Source organism: Mauremys reevesii, linkage group 3 (assembly GCF_016161935.1).
Source record: "Mauremys reevesii isolate NIE-2019 linkage group 3, ASM1616193v1, whole genome shotgun sequence".
NCBI lineage: Eukaryota > Metazoa > Chordata > Testudines > Geoemydidae > Mauremys > Mauremys reevesii.
In genome coordinates this window covers 12,550,251-12,574,778 of record NC_052625.1, presented here as the reverse complement: position 1 = coordinate 12,574,778, position 24,528 = coordinate 12,550,251, and the positions used below count along the sequence as shown (strand labels likewise).

Here is a 24,528-nt window from a genome sequence, read left to right as displayed (position 1 = left end):
ATCTCTAAATTGCTAAATATAATACCACTGTTCTATGTCAACTCTTGTCTTGTCATTTTTATTAACAGTTGCTGATAAATTAGAAAAAAATGAAGAAATGCCAGTAGAAAAAGTGAGACTGATGGAAAAATCAGAAAATCTGAGTTCGAACAATGACTTCTTAGATTGGGATGTACACCAATACTATAAGTTTTTGGCTGAAAGAGGAGACACACAGATACAGGTAATGTGTAAAGTTAAAATACCGTTTTCTGGAAAAAATGTTGACTTCTGGGGACAGGACAGTATTCATGAACTACAAATGTTTTGTCATATTGGGCCTTATCCTGCAGCACTCCAGTCAATGGGAACAGGATTTGGGCACACAGGGGAAATGGGTACAGGAGACTCCTTGGTATGGCTGAATCCCTACATAGCACGTAACCATTCATTTCCATTGGACTCCATGCAGACACAAAGGTCTGCTCATATGGATCTGATTGCAGGATTAGGGCTTTAGAAGTCAACTTTTTAGGCATGAACCATGTGTTTGTGCAGTGCCTAGTACAGTGGAGTCCCAACCTCGATTAGAGTTTCTGGGTGCTGCGATAAAATGAAATGAAGTAATAATTTTATTAGGTTATGCCAAAACCATTACAATATTTATTCCGTTGTATGAAAGCTTTCCAGATATACTACTTGCTCGGAAGTCAGTAATAAAGTATTGTCAATACTTTTATTTTCTGCCCAGTGGGAATTTATGGTATTTTTTCTGGGATTTCAGAAAGACAGAGAATATTGCTGAAATAAAATTTTTGAATAATTATTTCTAGGTATTCCTTGGACAATTACATCTTGCAGGAAGGAAGGGACTAGAGAAAGATCATTCTGTAGGTATATTTAAATAAGAGCTGAGGATTAAATCTTGCAACACTAGTTTTCACTACAGCCAGTTTATTTGCATATATGAATATTCTGCAGTAAACGAAAGTCATTTTTCTTCATTGATTCTGTACAATTAAGAACCCCATTATACACTAAAAAAAGACTTTGTTCTACCGAGTTTCAGCTAGCATGGTTATGAAGGTGGGTGAGCTCAGATAGAATATCTAGGGCCCATAATTATCTCAGTACCCCAAGGAACCCAAAAAAGTTTCAGTGCAAGATAACTTTTAAACATTTACAGCAAACGTATATGAGAGAGGATGGAATTAGAGGCAAGTTTCTTCCCTCTCTAGTCCTGTGGGGAGCAGAGCAAGTAAGGCAGTTAGTCTCTTCCCTTTCTATTCTTGCTGTTGGAGTAGAACAGTGGTCCCCAACCTTTTTCGTCTGGTGGGCGCCAGACGATGAGCCATGGAGGACTGTGGCAGTGGACGAGCATCTGCCGAAATGCTGCCAACAAGCGGCAACGTCAATAGGCGGCACCGCCGACAAGCAGCGTCATCCAGAGGCATCGCCATCAAAATGCCGCCGAAAATCGGCAGCATTTCGGTGGTGACGCCTCTGGATGACGCTGCTTGTCAGCGGCATTTTGGTGGATGTTTGTCCACCAGCCAGTGCATGGGCACACTTAGGCACCCATGGGCACTACGTTGGGGACCCCTGGAGTAGAAGATCTGACAACTTTTGACTTACTGGGTCAGTGCAGCTTTCAGGGTCCTCAAAAATCCAAATATCTAAGCAGTTCTTTGCATCTAAGACTGGCCCTGTAAGAAGACATATACTGTAATTCATGTACATATAAAAAGCATGTGATACTGATGACAATTTGTGCTTATCTGAGTGTTTTCAGACACAAAACTGACTTTGACAATTGTGGGAGGGGATGTATTTTAAAGGCAAAATTATATTTCTGAAAGCTAGTTCACATTATGGAGAACACTAAAGTTTTTTTCTCATGGTAACATACATGGTAACAAGAATTTGTAAAAATTAGTTCATATGGCCTCAACACTGTCAATCTGTTCCTGTCTAAGGTCAGAGTCTTTTTAGGTGATGGATCTAGATTCTCTGTTCTTACCTTTGATTCAGCCACCACCCACCTATCATAGCAGACTAAGGCCCTGATTCTGCAAAGGCTAACATGCATGAATACTCCCATTGAGTGGGACCAAACATGGGCATAAAATCATACTTGTGTGTAAGCGTTTGTAGTTCAGAGCCTAAACGTGTAAAGCTATTTTCAGTTTTGCGTTGAGACACTTTCTGGTCTGTCTAAATCAAGAAGAGGTGTAAAGCTGTTCAAAACATTTGTCTTGGTTGAAATTTACCAAAAAAAAAAAATTTCAGGTGAAAAAAAATTTAACTTTGTTATTGCTTTTTATTCAGAAAGCTTTCTACTATTTCCTAAAGGCAGCAAAAGCAGGGAATACACATGGTATGGCATTCCTGGGAAAGGTATGTATTACTTTTCATGAGATTAATTTGGTAAATTGCAACAGTCAAGGACTAGATAATGGCTAAACCTAAAGTAGCCACACAGGGGTGTAAGAGTAGTCACCAGTCACTTTTGAAAATCTTGGCCTCAGAAGTTATTACAAATAACCTAAAGGCTTTTTTAAGAAAACAAGTTACAAACAAGTAATTATCATGATTCTATTAGTGTATACTCAGTATCAATCAGTAAAACCAGTCAGAAAAACTCATGAGTGGGAGAGAACTGGCAAAGTTCTGTTCTCAGTTATGTCTGTACAGTGTCATTGGCTTTATTGGGGACATACAAGTGGAAGTAGGAGCAGACTTTGTCCTACTGTTTATATTTTTTATGAGAAACTGGATAGGCAGGGATTCATAACACATATCTAAGGAGCAAAATCTCCTTTTCTTTATATTGATCAGATGTTTTTAGAAGGAAGTGTTGCAGTGACACAGAGTAATGCTTCTGCCTTTAAGTACTTCACAATGGCAGCTGAAAAGGTAATATAAGAAAAAGTATCTTTGTATACAATATTTTAAGAGTGTATTTGATGTACACCTCAATTAGTGTGTAAATTACAGGAGGAAAGCATGCAGTCCATTTCTTCCATTTAATGGGAATGTTGTTCAGTGTAGATTTTTAAGAAGTAGGTAACTATAGCACACTTCTGAAGCCTATGAAATATAATCCTATGTTATGCAGTTGGTGATGTTGAGGGTAATGGAAAAGCTAGCCAAAAAGTTGGAGAAGTAGAAACAGGAGATAGAACTGTCATTGTTTGCATGCAAACTACAGGCCCAATTCTGGAAGGTCCTAATCATTCTCAGCTCTCACTAAAGTCCAAGGCATCACAAGAACTCACTAAGTGGTCTCATGATGTGTAGAATGGATGACAAGTAGCAGGTGCCCATGAAAACACTATGATCTATCTGATAGAAACAAGTGGATCCTGCAGTCTAGGAGCAATTTTTATGCCATGTCCTGTTCTGAAAGAGATGCTGGATATTGGCAGAGGACAAGTACTTCTATAACTGAGATAGTACCACCTTCTTAAATGATCTTGCTAAGAAAAGGAAAGTTGGAAATTATTTGGGTAGTTAGCAGAGTTGTTGGCTTTGTCAGGTTTGGCCAGGTTACTGAATTCTTTAGTGACTAATCATTTGCCTTCTTTAGCATGGAATTGCAAAATCCCCTTCAGACAATACCACAGCAGCAAAGTAGTGTGTGATCTCCTTATGGTGTGTTGCAGGGCTGCCTCTTCACAGGTGCCCCCACATGGCCTGGAGTGGCTCTCCTCTTCTCTCAGGACTCCTTAATAAAACTCTAGACAGTCTAAAGTAGAGTTGCCAACCCTCCCAGATTGGCCGGGAGTCTACTGGAATCGGCATCAATCTACCGGTGACCATTGAAAGCTCAGGGAGAGTTTAATAGGTTGCTAAAAGTCCGGTCAGCGGTGCAGCAGGGCTAAGGCAGTCTCCCTACCTGCCCTAGCTCCGCGTGGCTCCCGGAAGTGACCAGCATGTCCAGCTCCTAGGTGCAGAGGCAGCCAGGAGGGGCAGAGGCAGAGGCAGCCAGCGGGGATTCTGTCAAAACATCATCAGAATCAAATCATCTCCTTTTCCAGTGGGAGATAAAATCCCTGCACAAACAATGCATTCCCTGCATGTGCCCCTGAGATCCAGTCAGGGCTTAGTAGTAGTAGTAGTAGTAGTAGTGTGTGTATGTATATATATGGGGGGAGGCAGGGGAACACCCTGCTCTAGTTTTACCATCCACTGAAGCCACTTTTACTAATGGCAATGAAATGACATGTGGAGAACAAAAATTAAAGCCACTTTTTAAACATATGGTATGGAGTCAAGAGAGTCATCAGAATAAGAATACTAATTTAGCATTGATTCATAATCATTATCAGAATTCATAGTTCTAAGTTCACTATATCATAGTAAAAGAAAAGCAAGAATAACTAATTGGTTAGTAACTTATCTGATAGATGTTTTCTTTATTGCAAGTGCTTTTCAATGTCTTAATGAAAAATTACATTCAAACTTAATACATTATTTTAGGGTAATGCAGTTGGACTATGGGGTCTAGGCCTTCTTTATTATCAAGGAAAAGGTGTTCCCGTGGTAAGAATTATTTTAGTCACTTCAAATATGTAAACTAGTAAAAATCTGAGAAAATAAAATGTTTAATCAAGATCAACTATGGATTAAAACACCCTTTAATAGTGGATTATAGCTCAAATAACTGTAATATAGCTCATTCAAGTGGTGCAACTAGTAGGTTTATAGCACTGCACATATGAGTAATTTTTCTTGTACTCTGAATACTCTCATGTACACCTCATTGTGTGTCTTTAATGGAGCTCCTCCTGATTCATACTAGTGTAACTTTGAGCAGAATGAGGCCCAGAGTCCAATTAAATAAATAAAAAAGTTGGTAGGTATTATTCCATTATTATTCAACACTATGGAGTATAACTGGTGTTATAACCCTGATCTCAAATACTATACAAGCTGCACACTGGAGAAAAATGTTAGTTTGATTTTGTTTTTCATTTCTTTGGGGTACAGCGTAACATTCTGTCATTAAATTGGGCCTCTCAAAAGTGAGACAAAATTTGTCTTTTTCATGAGCACACAATTCTTACCACTCTGGCGGGTACCTAGAACTTTCAGTAATGGAGGGTAATTACCTTTCAGAACTATACTGAAGCTTTTAAATACTTTCATATAGCAGCTGAGAAAGGTTTGGCAGATGCACAGTTCCAGCTAGGAGTCATGTATCACTGTAAGTACTATGCATTTTTTAATTAAAAATTTGCATTAATCAGTAGTCTGTAATTTTACAAAAACGAAAGTCTCCAATCTCAACTTAATTTGCAGCTGGCTCTGGAGTAAGGAAAGACTATAAACTTGCCTTCAAATATTTTTACTTGGCCTCTCAAAATGGACAACCCATTGCTGTTTATTATTTGGCACAGATGTATGCTGCAGGGACTGGAGTGTTTAGATCATGTCAAAATGCAGTTGAGGTAAATAGTATATTTTTAAAGATTTGTGATTAGTTATAGAAGTAATAGCCAAGATTTATATTACTATTTTAACTTCTATTTTTATGAAAGTTGCCTATATGCTATGATTTAGAGTCAGAAATCTGAATTTTCTGAAGTAGGAGAAAAGTGATCATATCTGACCCTAATTCTGTTTTCAGCTACACTAGTCTAAATCCAGAATAACTCTACTGATGTCAATAGAGTTCTCCAGGTAAGACTAGTGTAAATTAGAGTAGAGGGTGACCCATAGCACACAGGTATGATGGCCTTTACACCTCAGAGTCATAGAGTGTGTATACACTGCATTTTGGAGTAAGCCTTCCAGCCCGGGTTGACAGACTTGGGCTAGTGGGGCTCACACTAATGCTCTAAAAATAGATGGCTAGACAGTGTTTGAAGTTGTGGCTTGGGCTGGAGCTTGAGCTCCGAAGCCTAGGGAGGGAGGGAGGCTGGGAGGCTTGCTCCAAAATGCTATGTAGACATACCCATAGAGTTTAAGGCCAGAAGGGACCACAAAATCATCCAGTCTGACCTCCTGTACCTCACAGGCCACTCGCACCACCCAGTACCAGCACAATAAACTGAAATTAAACCAAAGTATTACAGCCCTCAGCCCTGGACTCAATCTATTTCATAACTCTTCACCAAATTAATTTAACAATGTAAGTACAGTACTTATCAATTTGGCATTCACTCTTTTTTTTTTAAGTAGGTTGAGTCTGCCTAAAATGTCACAGGTTGATTTAACTTAGAACCATTCATCTCAAGAAATCCTAAGTACTTGTATATCTGACTATTGATAAAACATTTTAGGGAAGATTAGCTGTGGCTGTTTTTGTTCTTTGCCCACAACTATTCATGCCTATTTTAGAATTTTATTGGCAGTTCTAGTTTTATCAAGTTTTCCATGTACTATAAATACCTCCAGTTTAACTGGCCCCTTTTCAGCTCAGGCAGTTAGCTGGCAACTTTTGCACTATAGCTAGATTTTTTACATTGCTGGCTTTCTTATGAAATGCATATGCATTACATGACTTTTTATAGTTACATAAGAATTATTTCTCTAAGACATACTCTTCCATAGGAATCTTTACATCTTGCAAAACTTTATCCAGCAGCCAAAACTTTATCCAGTGCAGAGCAGGGTGGAGTTCCCCTCTCCCCCAATACTGTGGCACACTATCCTGTGATACACAGCTTAATTGTGATGTACTTTAAGATCACTGGGGGGAAATGCCAAAATATTATTACATAGTGGCAGTACTACTGTGTCATAATCGGTCTAAGGGCAGGTCTACACTAAGGGCGGGGGTCAAACTAGGGTACGCAAGTTCAGCTACATGAATAGCGTAGCTGAACTCGAAGTACCCTAGTTCGAACTACTTACCCGTCCAGACGCCGCGGGATCGAAGTCCGGGGCTCCAAGGTCGACTCCGCCACTGCCGTTTGCAGTGGTGGAGTACCGGAGTCGACCGGAGCGCACGGGGAGTTCGAACTATCGTGTCTAATCCGAGAAGTCGAACTCACCGCGTCGACCTGGCAGGTAAGTGTAGACTAGCCCTTAGAGTTGAATTTCACCAGCATATGCTAGTCACAAATGACCAGTTCACTGGGGGGCTGTCTTGTGGCGTAAGCTATAGACAAAGATGAAAATAGGGTATTCTGGGTTGAGTTCCTCTTAGTTTCTCCTGTTGAAGCTGTACCACTTTGCATTAAATAGCTGAATAGCCATTGGGCCAAAAAAAGTGACACTTATAGGGGATGCGAGAAATCCAGGTTCAAGTTCCTGCTCCCATAATTATTTATACAAAGTAGAACAGCTTCAACAGGAGAGATTGCTAGAGTCCCAGCCTGCAGCCTGGTGTTTAGGGTATTCAGCTGGGATGGGGAGACCTGGCTTCAAGTCCCTGCTCCAGAGTAGAGATTTAAACCTTGATCTCTCACATCTCAGGGGAGTGCCCTAGTTATTGGATGCGTGGGGCAGGTGAGAGCACCACCAATAGATTTTATGTGAATGGTGCCTAAGTCCCCTAGAGAATCTAGCCCACATTTTATTTTGTCCAATAGTATTTGGAAAATGTATGTCAAATTCGCAAATAGTTTTGTCAACACAAAATTGCATTTTGGGGAGAATAAACTATTCTTCTGACAAATTTCTCTCATCTCTAGTTGAAATCTTATTTGTGGCTTAATATTCAGCAGAGCATCTTAAAATAAATAACTGTTGTATAACAGAAAACATTTTTTTTATCAGTGTATTTTTCTTGATATGCAACTAAGGAAACATCTTTAGAGTCAGATTAGATATGGATTCATCTGACTTTTAATGATTAAGTACTCTGTATCAGTAAAGGATGCAATCGGCATAACTTTTTTGTAAACAATACACACAAATGTAACGTTAACCCTTGTGTCCCCCAGCAGGAGCTAAAAGCTCCTAAGATTTATTGCCTGTGGTGAAGTGTAAAACCTCATGGGTTTGTTCTATCACTGTTTCTCTGTTCAGCTTTACCGAAGTGTTTGTGAACTAGGAAGTTGGTCTGAAAAATTCCTGACTGCATACTTCGCTTACCAGGATGGTAATATCGATTCATCTCTTATTCAATATGCATTATTAGCAGAAATGGGGTATGAAGTAGCTCAAAGTAATTCAGCTTACATTTTGGAATCTGGTAAGAGAAGTTAAATTATTTTCTCTATACATTATATATGTATGTCCAAGTGCTATTGTAAACTATGCAAATTCAATTTTTCTTTTACAGAACAGGTTAAAATGATCAGCAATGATCAGATGTATCCATTAGCACTTCTCCTGTGGAACAGAGCTGCAGCTCAAGGTATGGAACACCACATAGTTAAAAATAACTTGCAGTTAGCTGTCCACCCTTATAAGTATGATTTTCTTCAACTCTGTTCCTCAGATTGTACAGCCAGAAGAGAAATGAACACTCAGTGGCCCAAGAACATGGTATTACAAACGTCAGATAATCAAGCTAACATCATTAAGGGATTGATTCTCTCATATTTAACTCACGATTAAAAGGATATCTGTACTGCAGCCTTAGGCATGTTAAAAACAATCTTAACATTCAAGAAATTCTCACATTTCTAGGTTAAAAACACTCAACTATTCATTTATCCTCCACTGATTCAATCCTCATTCATGGGTACTTTATCACAAAATTTCAACTACAGACTTTAAAACTGAATAGGAAAAATGGTTTCTTTAACTAAATGAACACAAAAGAAAAACTTACACTTACTCACTAAGAAAAAGTATAGGAAATTTAGAAGCATAAAGATGTGTAAAATATGCTTACTTGTTAAATGTGCGCTATTTGTATGCTTTACTGCAATACAGCTTCAAGAATAATTTGGAGTCTAGAAAACCTCCTTTATAGTTTGTAAGTATCTACTTGGGGAGAAGATTTCTGACGCCACGTCTACAGTACAGCCTATGCTGTCATAACTCCACCAGCATAGCCCCTAGTGTAGACACCACATATATTGAAAGAAGGAGTTTTTCTGTCAGTGTAGGAACACCACCTCCTTGAATGACATTAGCTATACCAACAGAAGCATTCTTTTGCATCTACACTGGGTGTTTTATTGGCATAGCTATGTCATGGGGTGTGGTTTTTTCACACACTGACCAACATAATTATGCTTGGGTAGACCAAGCTGGAGAATAGAGGGCTCTTTCATTTAGCAGATAAAGGCATAACAAGATCCAGTGGCTGCAAACTGAGACCACATGATTTCAGGCTAGTGATAAGAGGCACATTTTTAACAGTGAAGGTAATTAACCACTGGAACAACTTATCTAAGCTTGTGGTGGATTCTGTCATTTGAAATCTTTAAATCAAAACTGGATGTCTTTTTATGAAATTCTGCAGCTCAGTCAGAATTTATGGACTTGATGCAGAAAGTACTGAGTGTAAGTATCTGTTTTAGGCTGGGGTTGAGACCAGATGATCATAATGGTCCCTTTTGGCTTTAAAAATCTATGAAACTGTATCACCAGTCTTCTGCCTACCACAACTAGAGTCCCCAACATCGCATCCACATAAAGTCTTTGGGTTTCCAAAACTCATACCCTTCTTGAAGTTTGCCTTCATTTTTAACTCAACAAAACAAACTTCTGTCTGATTTGTTCCCAAAATTCCTCCCTAGATGGGAAGTTCACTATTTTCCTGTTTTCTGGAGAGAGGCTCGGTTCCTCCTTATACTTGTAGCTTTCAGCTGATTGGACTCACCTGCTCTGGTCAATCAGCAGAAATACCTCTGCATCTGAGTTTAAGATCCTAGAACCAAATGCCCTGTCACACAGGACAATAGGAGAAACTAATTACACTGCCAACAACCCTCAAATGAAAAGATGCTTGCCACTAGTCACAGACATTCAGTGCAATAGAGTGTTAGGGGAAAAAAATCTCTCAAGTGACAACATGTGGCAGTGGCACATGGGAAGACAGCAGTTTTTTAGGTAGCCAAGACCCAAGCCATAAAAAGCTTTGTGATGAATGTCAACATTTTGAATATGTCCTGAAACCAACAAGAACCTAATGAAGCCTTCAATAAATTTGTATATTTATTCTATTTAGCTGCCACCACCAAGAATTAAGTACCTGAAGCTTCTGTCCCTTCTGCTTCCAAGTAGCTTTCAGGAGAAGCCCTCTGTACACCACATTTTAGTAATCCAATCTAGAGATCACAAAAGGTATGGGTAACTGTGATGAGGTCCACATCAAAAACAGTCCTAGGCCTTACCAGACACTAATGAAAAATGATGCCATGTGTGAATCCATGAGAGAACCTGCCATTTCAAGCACTTTCACTTCAGTAATCTTCCACTTATTCATCTGCCACTTTGCCTGACTTTATCCAAGTTTCTACTAGTTCTCTCTCCCTCTTATTGTTTCTGGTGCCACCACTCTCAACTCTGGCCTTTCCCTCATGTGCAGTGGCTCATCCTCCTTCCCTACTGGATCTACTCCTTGCAACCTTATTTCCATCCCATGCCTTCTTTCTTCCTCCTTCTACTGCTTTGAATCTAGATCCCTCACCCCTCTCCCTTCTTGCCTACAAATACACTATTTGCAAGCACATGGGATATGCAAGCTATTCCTGCTGCTACATGTCCAAATCCTTCCTGGATCTACAGCACCAATTTTTTTGTCTCCTTCACTTCAATGAAATTGGTCTTACCGAGATCACCAATGATCTCCCCTAGTCAAGTTCAAGGGCCTCTTTAGTCTCCTTTTCCTGGATTTTTCACCTTTTCAGTCATTCCCTCCTTCTCCTCTTCCCTCTCTCCCTTTAAGCCTTGGAACTCCTAACTTATCTTCCTTCCTCCCCAACTGCACCTCATTGTTTCTGTTAGTAACTCAAGCTTCCTTTTCCTGCTCTGTTGACATCCTTTGAGGAATGTACTTCTGTCTCCTTCATACCTTACTCCCAAGTAATATAATCTGTTCTCATGGTTTCAAATATCATCCGGACCCCAGTGATTCCCAGATCTCTCCCCATTCCTGACAATACCTCCCGCAGTGTGTCTCACATCTTCAGCTGCATATCTGCAATCTCATCCTAAGTGCTTTATCTCTAAACAATGAACAATTACATTCCTCTGTTTTGCACTAAAACATTTCCTCTTTCTCTTCTCCATTCCTGTCAAAATGTCCACTCTTTTCCCTGTCACCAAGATGCTCAAACAGGGATCATAGTTATTGTTTTTTCCCCTCTGATCCCAGGCTGTTGCCATATTGTCTGTTTTCCCTTCACATACAAATCTACCCTTTCCTCTCCATCCCCTACCTTCGACATCGCACTACTCCTAACTTGTCATCTTGCCCCCTTAGTTTATCCAAAATATGTCTGTCACGCTCCTTTCTTTCCACTATGTTGCTTCCTTTTTCTTTTTTCTAATCCCTCTCGTCTTTCAAATCAAATTCAAGCTTTCACCTTGAAGGCTGTATACCAATTCTGCCCCACATACATTTCAATGTTCATTTCCCCCTACTTTCCTTTCTGCTCTCTGAATTCCAAGAGGCCCTCGTGTTGGTCCCTGTCTTATTCTTCTCTCGCATTACCTTCACACCTTCTTCCATGCCATTCCTTACATGTGGGACTTCCTTCCTACTTCTGTACTCTCAACACCTGGGTTTTTTCCCAAATCCTTCCCATTTAGAATACTCTATAAATTATAATCATTTTATGATGACTGAAACCATAGTGCTTCAAATTTACATTTTATTCATTTTTAATTATATTTAAGAGAAAAATACAATTTTATTAGAAGAGGAAATTTAGCAAGAAGCACAGCTTAATCTCGATTTTTGTTGTGACTTTTCTTTTTAATGTTTCCACCAGGCAATGCATTTGCTAGAGTAAAAACTGGAGATTACCACTTTTACGGTTATGGAACCAAGAGGGATTATGTCACAGCAGCAATTCATTACAGCCTTGCAGTTGATCACCACATCGCTCAAGCCATGTTTAATCTGGCATATATGTATGAACATGGTTTAGGTATTCCAAAGGTAATGTGGACTGCATATGGTGCAATCTGTGTGTAAAATTAACCTGGTGAGGCAGAATCTCCCATATGAGGGAAAATTAGGTAAACAGATTATTAAAATTGTAAAGGAGGGTCAGGCAGACTATGACTGAGAGATACATGTGAAATGATAGATGGTATGGTGAAGGCCAAATGAGTGCCCTTTCACCTTGCCACATAAAAACAAGGATGAGAAGTGAAAATAAAGTTAGTGCAGTAAACATGGAAATTCAGTTTTAAACAGTGCATGATCAAGCTGTAAGATCTATGACCACATGATATCAATGAGACTAGTTCAGTAAAATTCAAAAATATAATTGGTTACTTATGAATAAGAAAAACATCTAAAGTTGCCTCAGAAAGGCTGTAAAAATACAAAAGACATAATTCTTCATTATTCAACTGACATTCAGTTGATGCCCTAGAATCATAAAGGAATCCCACCCTAATCTCATGCTTGCAGGGCACGAGGGGAGGGAGAGGTGCTGGTTTGCCCTAATGGCTCCCTACCACTGGCCCAATATTCTCTCCTGCTCAGTACAATGTAGAAACAAATGATACAACTTCCTAAGTCTGAAGTTGTGTGTATTTTTTCCATTTTTGTTGTTTGCTTGTTTTTCCATTGCTTCCTTCCACTTCCTTTTGTCCTTGCCTTTTTCTCATTTCTCTCCTTCCTGTTTGTGGCTTCAACTTTTTATTTCTATCATCTTACCTAGTCTCTCTTCATTCTCTCCTTGCCCAGACCCATTATCTGTATGCCTCTTCTCTCAATCTCGCCACAGCTCTATCTGGTTTCTCCAGTCTCCCTCCTCCAGCACTCTCAGATCTCCTGCATCCTTTCCCAACTCTCTTCCTCCCCTAATTTCTTTGCGCCTCCCCAACCTAGTTTCGTCCCTCATAAATGTCCCAGTTCTTGACCTGACATGTCTCCAAATGCCATGGGCGTGGTTCTCTGATTGGTTTCTCAGCTGATTGCTCCTTCTTCTGATGATTCTCATTCTTCCACTTCTTAGGGGGAAGTAAGCAAGGCTCCAATGATCTGGGGGTGGATTAGTGGAACCAGAAGAGAGGTGGTTATGCTGTACTCCACTGTAACTCTGAGTGATGCCAGGGGAAAAGAGAGAAGCTAGTATGGCTGCCTGCTTGTGTGTAAGCTCCAGCAGCTGCACAAAGGGATAGAAGAACATATGGAGAAGGCAGGCAGGGGGTTCTTTCAGAGAGCCACCATCCATCCTTTCCCCCACTCTTGTGCATCCGCCTACACAGAGGCAGTGCCTCTATAATGGAAGCAGACCACTTCTTGTCTTAAAAATTATAGTAAAAATGACACCCTTTTAATCATCAGATCTGTTGCCTGTGTTGCTAAAGTAAAATGAGCAGGATTCTATTCACTCTTATACAGGAATTATTTACCAAGTTCCAAGCTGTTACAGTAGTTTAGACCCACTGAAGACAATGGGGTTTCACTATTTGGACTACAGAACTTTTATTACTGGTAATAGTGACAAGAAGCAAAGATGGTAGCTTAAGTCATATCACAGGCGAGTTTGAAGGACTGTCAGTTAGAAGAAGCATCTCTCTACTTGTAAACTGGGCACATAACTAAGACAAACATGCAACCACACTATGCCATCATCAGTTACGCCTCAGCAAAGAGTCACACTCAGAAGCTTTTCCTACTGTTCCTGCTTTTCTTTTCCTTCCAAGTTACTTCCCAACTTTGCTCCTTCTCCATCTATGAGCAGCAGTGAGTTGTTTCAATATGGTATGGCTATGAGCAAAGCTCAATCAAATTCACATTCAATGTCTCTATACACCTTCTGCCCTTAGTCATGCAGTCAACAGGCGTATGTTGCCTTGACAAACTGGACCTCTAGGCCCTGAGGATATATCCACTAGAATATAGCCTGATATCTCAGTGGATTCTCAGACTCCACTGTATGGTCCACCCCTTCTGTCCCCTTGTTGAGGATACAAACCCCACTCCCAAGAGCAGCATGTATAGTTACCACTAAAAGTTTTGGGGGTTGTTTTTAGCAGTTTTTCCCTACTGGGTATTCCCCTATAGGAGGGAAGTATGAAGCTCTAGGAGGAAGAATGTAATCAAAATGAGGCCCAGAAGGCAGATGATGTGTCCCTGACTCAGCTACATATTTTTGTGACTTTGGGCAAGGCTTCAGAGCCAGATTTTTCGAGGTGTATGCATGCAATGATGTAACTAATTTATGCACAAAATGAACAATTACAAAAATTGCATATACAAAAGATGAGCTACATATCTAATGAATATGACTGCATGTGCAAATTTAAAGGTAAGTCTATTAGCTATCCTGTTATATGCAAATACTTCTGATGATTTTGGCCTTATTCTATTTGGTTAACTTTATTAATATTTAATATTAATATTAGCAATACTAATATTACTAAATATTTATAATTTATTGTTAAAATATCTTGTGAAGCAGAGTCATTGTTCGCACTTATAGTAATGCCTTTCAGCTAAGGAATTCAGAGTCCTTTCCAAAGTATTATTAGGAGAGGGCAAGTAGTGAAAAGCATCATGAATATTTGGTTACATTTTTCAATAAAACTGCTGCAGCCACGTTCATGCCCCTTTGCATGAACTTACTGCAACTACTTGAAAAATTGAGTTTGACCAGCATGAATGCTTGTGGAAAGTGAATGAATGCCAAAGTCTCGAGATCAGCATATTTGTCCCAAAATCAGCCAATTTGAGGAGATTAAAGTTGTCTTGCAGATATTCTATCAGCAGAAAATAATAAACTAATGTGGTAAAATTAAGAGCAAAGCTGGTCATTCTTATACAGACAGAACAAGCTGAATTATTGTTGCCCATAAGCGGACAGTGTCATCTTTAAGCCTTTACACTTTTTACTTTTATGGACTGCTTTTCAATAACAGTTTGAATTTTAAGAAATAAAATGTATAAGAACAGACCATTACTAAATTAAACTTTGAACAGGGCTTAAAAGTTGATACAAGAAATCGTAGGACTGGGAAGGGACCTCGAGAGGTCACCTAGTCCAGTCCTCTGCACTCATGGCAGGACTAAGTATGATCTTCTAGACCATCCCTGACAGGTGTTTATCTAACCTGCTCTTAAAAATCTCCAATGATAGAGATTCTACAACCTCCCTAGGCAATTTATTCCAGTGCTTAACCACCCTGACAGTTAGGAAGTTTTTCCTAATGTCCAGCCTAAATCTCCCTTGCTGCAATTTAAGCCCATTGCGTCTTGTCCTATCTTCAGAGGTTAAGAACAATAATTTTTCTCCCTCCTCCTCCAAACAGCCTTTTATGTACTTGAAGACTCTTATCATGTCCCCTCTCAGTCTTCTCTTTTCCAGACTAAACAAACCCAAGTTTTTCAATCATCCCTCATAGGTCATGTTTTCTAGACCTTTAATCATTTTTGTTGCTCTTCTCTGGACTTTCTCCAATTTGTCCACATCTTTCCTGAAATGTGGTGCCCAGAACTGGACACAATACTCCAGTTGAGGCCTAATCAGAGCAGAGTAGAGCGGAAGAATTACTTCTTGTGTCTTGCTTACAACACTACACTTGCTACTACATCCCACAATGATGTTCACTTTCTTTGTAACAGTGTTACACTGTTGACTCATATTTAGCTTGTGGTCCACTATGACCCCCCCCCCCCAATTCCTTTCCGCAGTACTCTTTCCTAGGCAGTCATTTCCCATTTTGTATGTGTGCAACTGATCATTCCTAAATGGAGTAGTTGGCATTTGTCCTTATTGAATTTCATCCTGTTTACTTCAGACCATTTCTCCAGTTTGTACAGATCATTTTGAATTTTAATCCTATCCTCCAAAGCACTTGCAACCCCTCCCAGCTTGGTATGGTCTGCAAACTTTATAAGTGTACTCTCTATGCCATTATCTAAAACATTCATGAAAATATTGAACTGAACCGGACCCAGAAATGATCCTTGCAGGACACCACTCGTTATGCCCTTCCAGCATGATACTGAACCACTGATAATTACTCTCTGGGAACGGTTTTCCAACCAGTTTTTCACCCACCTTATAGTAGCTCCATCTAGGTTGCATTTCCCTAGTTTGTTTATGAGAAGGTCATGTGAGACAGTATCAAAAGCTTTAATAAAGACAACATATACTATGTTTACCGCTTCCCCCCCCCCCATCCAGAAGGCTTGTTACCCTGTCAAAGAAAGCTATCAGGTTGGTTTGACATGATTTGTTCTTGACAAATCCATGCTGAGTGTTACTTATCACCTTATTATCTTCTAGATGTTTGCAAATTGATTGCTTAATTATTTGCTCCATTATCTTTCCAGGTACAGAAGTTAAGCTGACTGGTCTGTAATTCCTCAGGTTGCCCTTATTTCCCTTTTTATAGATTGACACTATATTTGCCCTTTTCCAGTCTTCTGGAATCTCTCTCGTCTTCCATGACTTTTCAAAGATAATCGCTAATGGCTCAGATATCTCCTCAGTCAGCTCCTTGACTATTCTAGGATGCATTTCACCAGGCCCTGTTGACTTGAAGACATCTAACGTGGCTAAGTAATTTTTAACTTGTTCATTTTCCTATTTTAGCCTCTGATCCTATCTCATTTTTACTGGCATTCACTATGCTAGATGTCCAATCACCACCAACCTTCTTGGTGAAAACCGGAACAAAGAAGTCATTAAGCACCTCTGACATTTCCACATTTAATGTTATTATTTTTCCCCCTCATTGAGTAATGGACCTACCCTGTCCTTGGTCTTCCTCTTGCTTCTAATGTATTTGTAGAATGTTTTCTTGTTACCCTTTATGTCTCTAGCTAGTTTAATCACATTTTGTGCTTTGGCCTTTCTAATTTTGTCCCTACATACTTGTGTTATTTGTTTATATTCATCCTTTGTAATTTGACCTAGTTTCCACTTTTTGTAGGACTCTTCGTTGATTTTTAAATCATTGAAGAACTCCTGGTTAAGCCAGGGTGGTCTCTTCCCATACTTCCTATCTTTCCTACTCAGTGGGATAGTTTGCTTTTGCACCCTTAATGTCTTTTTGAAAAACTGCCAACTGTTTTCAATTGATTTTCCCCTTAGACTTGCTTCTTATGGGATCTTACCTATCAACTCCCTGAGTTTGCAAAAGTCTGCCTTCTTGAAATCCATTGTCTTTATTTTGCTGTTCTCCCTCCTACCATTCCTTTGAATCATGAACACTACCATTTCATGATCACTTTCACCCAAATCTGCTGTTCATCTTTCCTTCTTGGTTTAGTTCCCGCTCTCTTCATCTATCTGTTTTTTTCAGTTTCATTGAAAGAATGTATTAAGAAATTAAGTGGCATCACTTCTGCTTGTTCCCCCCCTCCCCCAACCATGGGGGATCTCTCTCCCCAATCCACTCTGCACCCCAACTAACCATGGTACATCTATCTTTATTCCACCTTTATTTTATGGAGCTCTCCTTTTCATCCTGAGCCTCATTCTTCTTTGACTAGTGTCCCTACATGTACTCTGCTTCAGGTGCACGTATGCCCCATGTGCCTCTGACTGGAGATTTTCAGTAGCAGTGCCCATTTAGCCCACCTGTGCTCTCCAGAAATCTTCTTGCCCTGTACTAGGGTAAGATAAAGGCGAATCAGGCCTCTTCTGCATCTCCCCCATCTCAGATATATTTCAGGGTTGTTTTGTTAGACAGGTTCATTTCTCTCCTCCCCCCCCCCCCAATTTATATCACTCTTAATGAAGGGAAGTGGGGAAAATGAAGATAGGGTTTTAAAATGTAAAATAAATAGGATGGAAAGATAACCAGATTAAGCTTAAGAAGTGATCAGCACTGACCTTCCTAATATAGCTCCTTTATGACTCTGCTGCATTTATTGCACACGCCCAACAGGAGTTCTCAAATTTACACGAGAAATATTGCATGATATGGAAAAGGAGCCTCTTGTGGTCACCTCCCTTCCCAACCTCAATTTCATACCTTGCTTGTGAAAACTAAAGTTCTTGGTTACATGAAAAAGTAATGTAAAAGACAGACCCAAAGATGGACCAAATTTTTTTTTCATAAACTGTCGGGCTTCTTGGTTCTCTCTGCCCATGCTATATCTGTACTGTCTATGCTCTACCTGGCAGGAGGACTTGGTTTGATACAAGTTCTTTTCTTATTACCTGTAACCTCCACTACTTGAATCATTGCAGATCACTTTTTGCTTAGAAAACAACTAGAAAAAAAAAAGAACTACTTTGTCATATGTATATATGGTTAACTGGATTTTCACCAAAGAAAATGCTGACAAAGACATGAAGCAGCTCTTGAGGGTGGAAAGAATAGCTTGTTCTTTGGGTTTCTTCATTGGTCTGGACATTCTGAAGAGTCTTTGACTAGGCTTCAACAAACATGAAGCAATAATTGTTTGACAACTTGCAGATGCCATTGTGATATAACAGCTCCATGGATCACACTTTGAGAACCATTATATTAGAGATAAACCCCGTTTCCTTTTCCAGCCTATCCTAAGTGGAATCCAAACACAAATTTTGAAACCTTACAGTGGTATTTAAGTTAGACAAGATGAATTCAACTATCTTTAACTGAAATACTGCACATTCAGCTAAGAATGAATAGTATTTTTGACCTGATGGGGAAAAAAGGAGTGCTGGAAATGGTAGAAGAAATCCTGTACTACCAATATTTACAGCCTGATGTCTAAGATCAGAGTAAGTTTGAGATAAGCATCCAAATTGAATCTCTCATTACTAATAATTATTAAGTAGAAATTTACAAAATTTATTAAAAATAAATTAACAGGAGAAACTAACCAAGAAGACATGATGAGCAGCACGAGCAGCCACACTTGACAAGCCTAGCTTGATCAATGCCTTTCAAAAGATTCTAGGACTTTATTAACTAGATAAATATTTTACCAAAATGTGCTCTGCTAAGAAAGTAACTGATGGGGCAAAGTTACTAATTGGTTCCATCATGACATGAATATGTTAGCTAAAATTGAGGCTATTAGACTAAAAAATTGTCCATTAAATTTATGGACTAATGTTTGTATACATCTAGTTACTAAATTTTGTCAGTAAACTAGATAATTGGGTGCTTGTATTTCTAGCTTTAGATATAAAGAATAACTGCTTAATTAGATAAGTAAAAATGTCTGACTGCCTATTTTAAGTATCCATGATCAAATGCTGACTTCAACTTGACTTCCTATTGAATTCAGAAGACCATTTACATACACAAGACAAATTAACTGAGAGGTTGTGGGGGTTGAAAATGAGTTTGTAGAAAGTAGGCACACAAATTAAATGTTAACAAAATCCATTTTTATCTCGTGCCAACAATTATACATGAATCTAAGGTTTATGCTTTTCAGGTATTGTTATAGCTTAGTATATCCTTTATGATATACTAAGCTACAAAAATACTTGAAAAGCAGAAACCTAAAAGACAAAGGGTAGAAATGCTTTGAAGATTAGCTAAAGTATCACAACATTCATCTAAGCAAATTCCACATGTTCTAAGTAAAAGAGACACCCTTCCCCCCCTTTTTTAAAGGATATACATTTGGCTAAAAGGTGGTATGACCTCGCAGCACAAACAAGCCCAGATGCTTCTATTCCAGTGTTCTTGGCACGTATGAAGCTAGAAGTTAAGCTTCTATTCAGCGAGATGCAACTTTTCAAGGTAAGTATGATTTGGACATACTGACAAGCTTTCACCAGGGCCAATTCTAATATTTTTTACATTTTATTCTATACTTTTAGATTTGCTTATTGCACCTATTCGAGACCCCGGGTATATTACATAATAAGTCCTGTTTCGGTAAGAATAGGCCAACCATCCAAAACTTGTCATACAAATTATATCCCTATCCTCACACTGCAATTTCCATTTGTACAAATGCAGAACACCCCTCAAAAGTGAAACCCATAATTTTAGTTGTAAATTAAAGTGTGTGTGACTTGAAGCCCCTCAAACCTTTAGTTTGACCACCAGTCTGCCAAGTTTTAGTAGCAATACAGTGCCCTTATGATGCAAGGCATCAGAGTTTGTGTTGTCAGCTCATCAGGACCTGGGAGCACATCATGGTCATCTGAAGGGAGGGGAGTCCTTGCTTATTCTTAAGCAATCTTCTCCCAAAAAACCCAGGAGTGGCGTAGGGCTGATGAGATCCAAGGGACTAGTTCAGTCATCTTTTGCCATGACACAGATTTGAGCTATAATAAACCTTTCCACAATGGATTCCTTAACGTCCCCCCATGCCTCGATTAGCTATTAACTAGAAAACCCAGCTGCTTGTTCCTCCACTTCACACAGTGAAAGGAAATACTTCTGATCATCTCTTCTGAAACAACTCCACCAAACCCTATCAGAATCTGAGGTTTGGGAATACAACCTATAATCCCAATTTTCCTAGGAATAGCATTTGGTTCCTTCATGCAATACTGGTAGTCTGAAGCTGTTCCTATACTGCCTCCCAATCTGTTGGGGATTTCCACATAGTAAGCAAGCTGGGTGCTGCCTCGGAGCCATGCAGTACTTGTGCACCCCATTACAGATGCCCTATATGCAAAACAAAAAAAACCAAACAGGTGAACTCAGAATGTCTGGTTTATAGAATTGTGGGTTCAAAAAATAGTTAAGTTCATGGAGGATAGGTCCATTAATGGCTATTAGCCAAGATGATTTGGGATGCAACCCCATGCTGTAGGTGTCCCAAGGCTCTAAGGGTATGTCTACACTGCAATTCAATACCCACACCTGGCCTGTGCCAGTCGCCTTGGGCTAAGGGGCTATTTAACTGTGGTATAGTTGTTCTGCCTCAGGCTGCAGCCCGAGCTCTGGGATCCTTCCACTTCACAGGGTTTTAGACCCTGGGCTCCAGTCCAAGCCTGGGCATCTACAGTTAAACAGTTAAACAGCCCTACACCCTGAGTCAGATGGCATGGACCAGCTGCAGCTTGTCTGCCAGACTGCCAGAAGCTGGGAGCAGATGACAGAGGATGGATCATGCATAAATTGCCCTGTTCTGTTCATTCCCTCTGAAGCAGCTGGAAGACAGGATAGTGGGCTAGATAGACCATTGGTCTGACCTAGTGTGGCCTTTATGTTCTTATTATAGGCTTTATTCTTCTGTGATTACTATATTATACATCTTGCCCTGACTTAAGTTTACCAATCCTAGCATTGTCTAAAACCTCATTAAAAAGAGCATAATGCTTTCATTTTACACATTTTAAAAAAAGCTTCTATTTTGCATGTAAAAAAGGATTCTCTGATTGCTGATCTCTCCCTTTCTGTCCCAGCAGTTTACTTCGAGTTAGAAAATGTCAAAACTGGACACCATGCTGCAACCACATTGGGATCTGTTTGCATTGGTAGTCATAGTTATTTTGCTTATACTACTGATAAGAAATAGGTAGAACTGGGAAAATGTTAATGTGAAAATATTTTGGTAGTTTCCTTTACATTCTAAATAAAAATTCTATTACTCATTTTTCTAACATCTCTTTCTAATACTTATGTAACAAAGTGAATATACGTGTAGCCCTAGGGAGAGTTGGTAACATTACAGAAAATTAGGTTCTTAATTTAAAATGGATAATTTGCTACAGAAATGAAAACCTGTCAGTACAGCAAAAGCTTTAATTTGCATGCTGATGGAAACATACACAGCAGATAACCAGCTATCCCAATTCCCAGGAGTATGTTGTGCAGAAAAAAATCCCTTATTTCATAAGTTCCTTAAATATTGTTTACACTGCTTGGGGAGGGATAGCTCAGTGGTTTGAGCATTGGCCTGCTAAACCCAGGGTTGTGAGTTCAATCCTTGAGGGGGCCACTTAGGGATCTGGGGCAAAAATTGGTCCTGCTAGTGAAGGCAGGGGCTGGACTTGATGACCTTTCAAGGTCCCTTCCAGTTCTAGGAGATTGGTATATCTCCAATTATTACCTTTGCTTATTTTAAAGAATTATATTAAAAGATCAACTCAGTGAGCCAGCATACAAAAGGAAAGCAGAAAGAATTAACAAAAAGCTGCCAGTAGGAAGCTAGACAGCCAACAGTTTTTAATGACTACAAATGGGTTCACATGTTCCATTTCAGCAGACCAAATATGCCATTAATCCATTGTTCAGTCTCTGAAATAGATTCTCTGCAGTTTGCTACCCGATTATTGCTCAATTAAGTAGGCATGACATTCACTAGAGTTTCTACTAGCTAACAGAAAGCTTGGTCCTGCATTCATTGTTAGTGGCAAAACGTTCCTGGACACCAATGGTGGAAGATCAGGCCTCTAGCATGACACTGAAGAAAATCATTTTTCTAGGGGAGAAGACTTCTCTATGTATGATCATTTTATATCTGTCCTGCACATACCTCACTTGTTTTGTCAAGCCACCAGTTCCTTCTCTCTTGAGGCTTCAACAAATGAGCACCATATCTATTTCTCCTATTCAATGCTACTAGTAGCTTCTGATTTGTGATCTAACTTCTGTCAGTTCCTTTTTGTAACTTCCCTCCCTCTTAGGAGTCGTAGTTAATATATATGCAGGAAATAATAAAAGGCCAGATTGTTGAGCTCATACTCATCTGATTAGTCACACTGATTTCAATTAAACCACACCAGTGATTAAGTGCTCCTGAGGGTGAATTAGGGATCCCCAATCTGCCCCCAAAGGACTAGCATCTTGGAAAAATAGAAAATAAAATGTTTGTTAAATGAATGAGACCAATTTTAAAACTTTTATTTTTTTCAAATAACTGTGCATATATACACAAACATTCCCAATATTAGCAAACACTCTAACATATTGGCAAGAACAGTAATATAAAAAATGAACTAAACAGAAAAGTGGAAGTTTTTTTTAAATTAGACATGAACTTGCACTGAACCAAGCAGTACAGGCAATACAACCAGTAGGATTTTTGACTGTGTGCTCAAATCTCACTTACTGAACTGACCAGGGGAACAAGAATCTCTACAACACAGTGGTGAGAGCACATCTACAAAGAAAAACAAATTGGATGGCATTCAGAGAAACATCAAGTGGTTAATGGCCTACAGACACTGATCTACTGCATGAGTTACAATTAGAAAAAAATGCTTAAACATCAATAACCTCCAGAAGTTCTAAAATGACTGGTAATTTTGCATGCTTAGCTCAACATGCCTTAAGGGGCCTGATTTTTCAGAAACTACTGAGCACCTGTCCCATGGAAAAAAAGAGTAATTTTTAAAGATATCAAATTAGGTAGTCAAATTGAGGCCTCCTAGCAGTACTAGTCACTTGTGGAAAGTCATCCTGACAAAGATTTTCAAACACCTGAAATTTTTAAGCACTAAGGAAATTGTAAGGGGTTAGAATTTAGGGTAATGGAACAAAGTTAAGAGATGGAAAAGTCTAGACTATATATCAGAATTTTTATTTAGTCAGAACCTTCTTGATTGCAGGACTGGTCAAAATATTCAATAGCATAGGAAAATGAACTGAATACCAAATAGATCTTTTCCTTCTCACATGGAAAGGAAAGGAAAAGGGCAGAGAGCAAGGGGCATCCTGATAGATAGCAATGAATTGCAACTGGATTAACCAGTTCAAATTCAAGTGTACCCTAATTCTCTAATGTCATTAAATGTATCTGATAAGTGTCATGCGAAGTGTCAAAGAAAAGCTCATGGGTCAGTTATCACATAATGTAGGTGCAAGCAATTGATGGAAAGTTATGGACATAAACTCAAATTATCATTAAGATGCATGTGTCAGCCAGACAGGAATTACCCCACTGTGAGAATGGAATGTGGTTTCCCCATCTAGGAGTTACTTCCAGAGTACTTTAAAAGACAATGAGAATGTATTTGCATACTGCATGAACAGACCCATCAAGCTACGCAGGGAGAGAGAGACAAACCTCACACTATCACAGTGGGTGAGGAGATTGACAATCACGTATAATTTTCATTCAATTGTAGTGAAGGAGTCAGGAACTAAAAAATTTGCATTTTAGCAGACAACTGTTCCAGCGGGGAAGAAGTCACATGTCACTTCCTGGAAGACAGTTTGCATTATTGCCTACCTCACAAGCTACAAACACACTTTTATCTGGAGGCATCCTTCAGTCCAGAAGACTCCATTTCAAAGGTTCATTGGACTATAAAATAGAGGGGCCAAGAAACCCCAAGTTATCTTTCACCTAAGAAGATGAAGGTACCAGCCTTTTGACTTTGGAGGAGAGACCCTGAGTCAGGAATTTGGTCAGCCATCTCGATGGAAACGTGGTGAGAATTTTACCTTGAACCAAATCTAGCTTGTTAAGTTTAGTTACCAGAATACTCTTTATCTTTATTTCTCTTGCAACCATTTCTGAGTTTAATCCTTACACTTGTACTCACTTAATCACTCTTTTTGTAATTAAATACACTTGTTTTATTTTGAACCTAAACCAATCCAATACTATATTTGAATTGGTTGGTAACTCTAGTTAAAGCAACAAACTGT

The 24,528-nt window shown here is 39.2% G+C and overlaps 1 protein-coding gene across 13 annotated transcripts in view; it reads left to right on the top strand.

The window, feature by feature from the left end:
• SEL1L2 (SEL1L2 adaptor subunit of ERAD E3 ligase) overlaps window positions 1-24,528 on the top strand; it is an 80,145-nt gene that overhangs the window by 42,454 nt on the left and 13,163 nt on the right. For 4 of the 13 annotated variants that reach the window (XR_005595731.1, XR_005595726.1, XR_005595725.1 and 1 more), the window contains 13 exons: window positions 69-223; window positions 813-869; window positions 2,308-2,376; window positions 2,818-2,895; window positions 4,462-4,524; window positions 5,101-5,188; window positions 5,284-5,432; window positions 7,960-8,125; window positions 8,216-8,290; window positions 11,826-11,995; window positions 19,585-19,713; window positions 21,336-21,407; window positions 24,038-24,308. Coding sequence is in view for 3 of the 13 variants with exons in the window: in XM_039528754.1 (XP_039384688.1) it covers window positions 69-223; window positions 813-869; window positions 2,308-2,376; window positions 2,818-2,895; window positions 4,462-4,524; window positions 5,101-5,188; window positions 5,284-5,432; window positions 7,960-8,125; window positions 8,216-8,290; window positions 11,826-11,995; window positions 19,585-19,713; window positions 21,336-21,353 (1,217 nt within the window). In the remaining 10 variants the exon portion in view is untranslated. Of the gene's footprint in view, window positions 1-68; window positions 224-812; window positions 870-2,307; window positions 2,377-2,817; window positions 2,896-4,461; window positions 4,525-5,100; window positions 5,189-5,283; window positions 5,433-7,959; window positions 8,126-8,215; window positions 8,291-11,825; window positions 11,996-14,080; window positions 14,206-19,584; window positions 19,714-21,335; window positions 21,469-24,037; window positions 24,309-24,528 lie in introns of those variants that run through there. The other 9 variants (XR_005595729.1, XR_005595730.1, XR_005595728.1 and 6 more) reach the window with 8 other exon arrangements.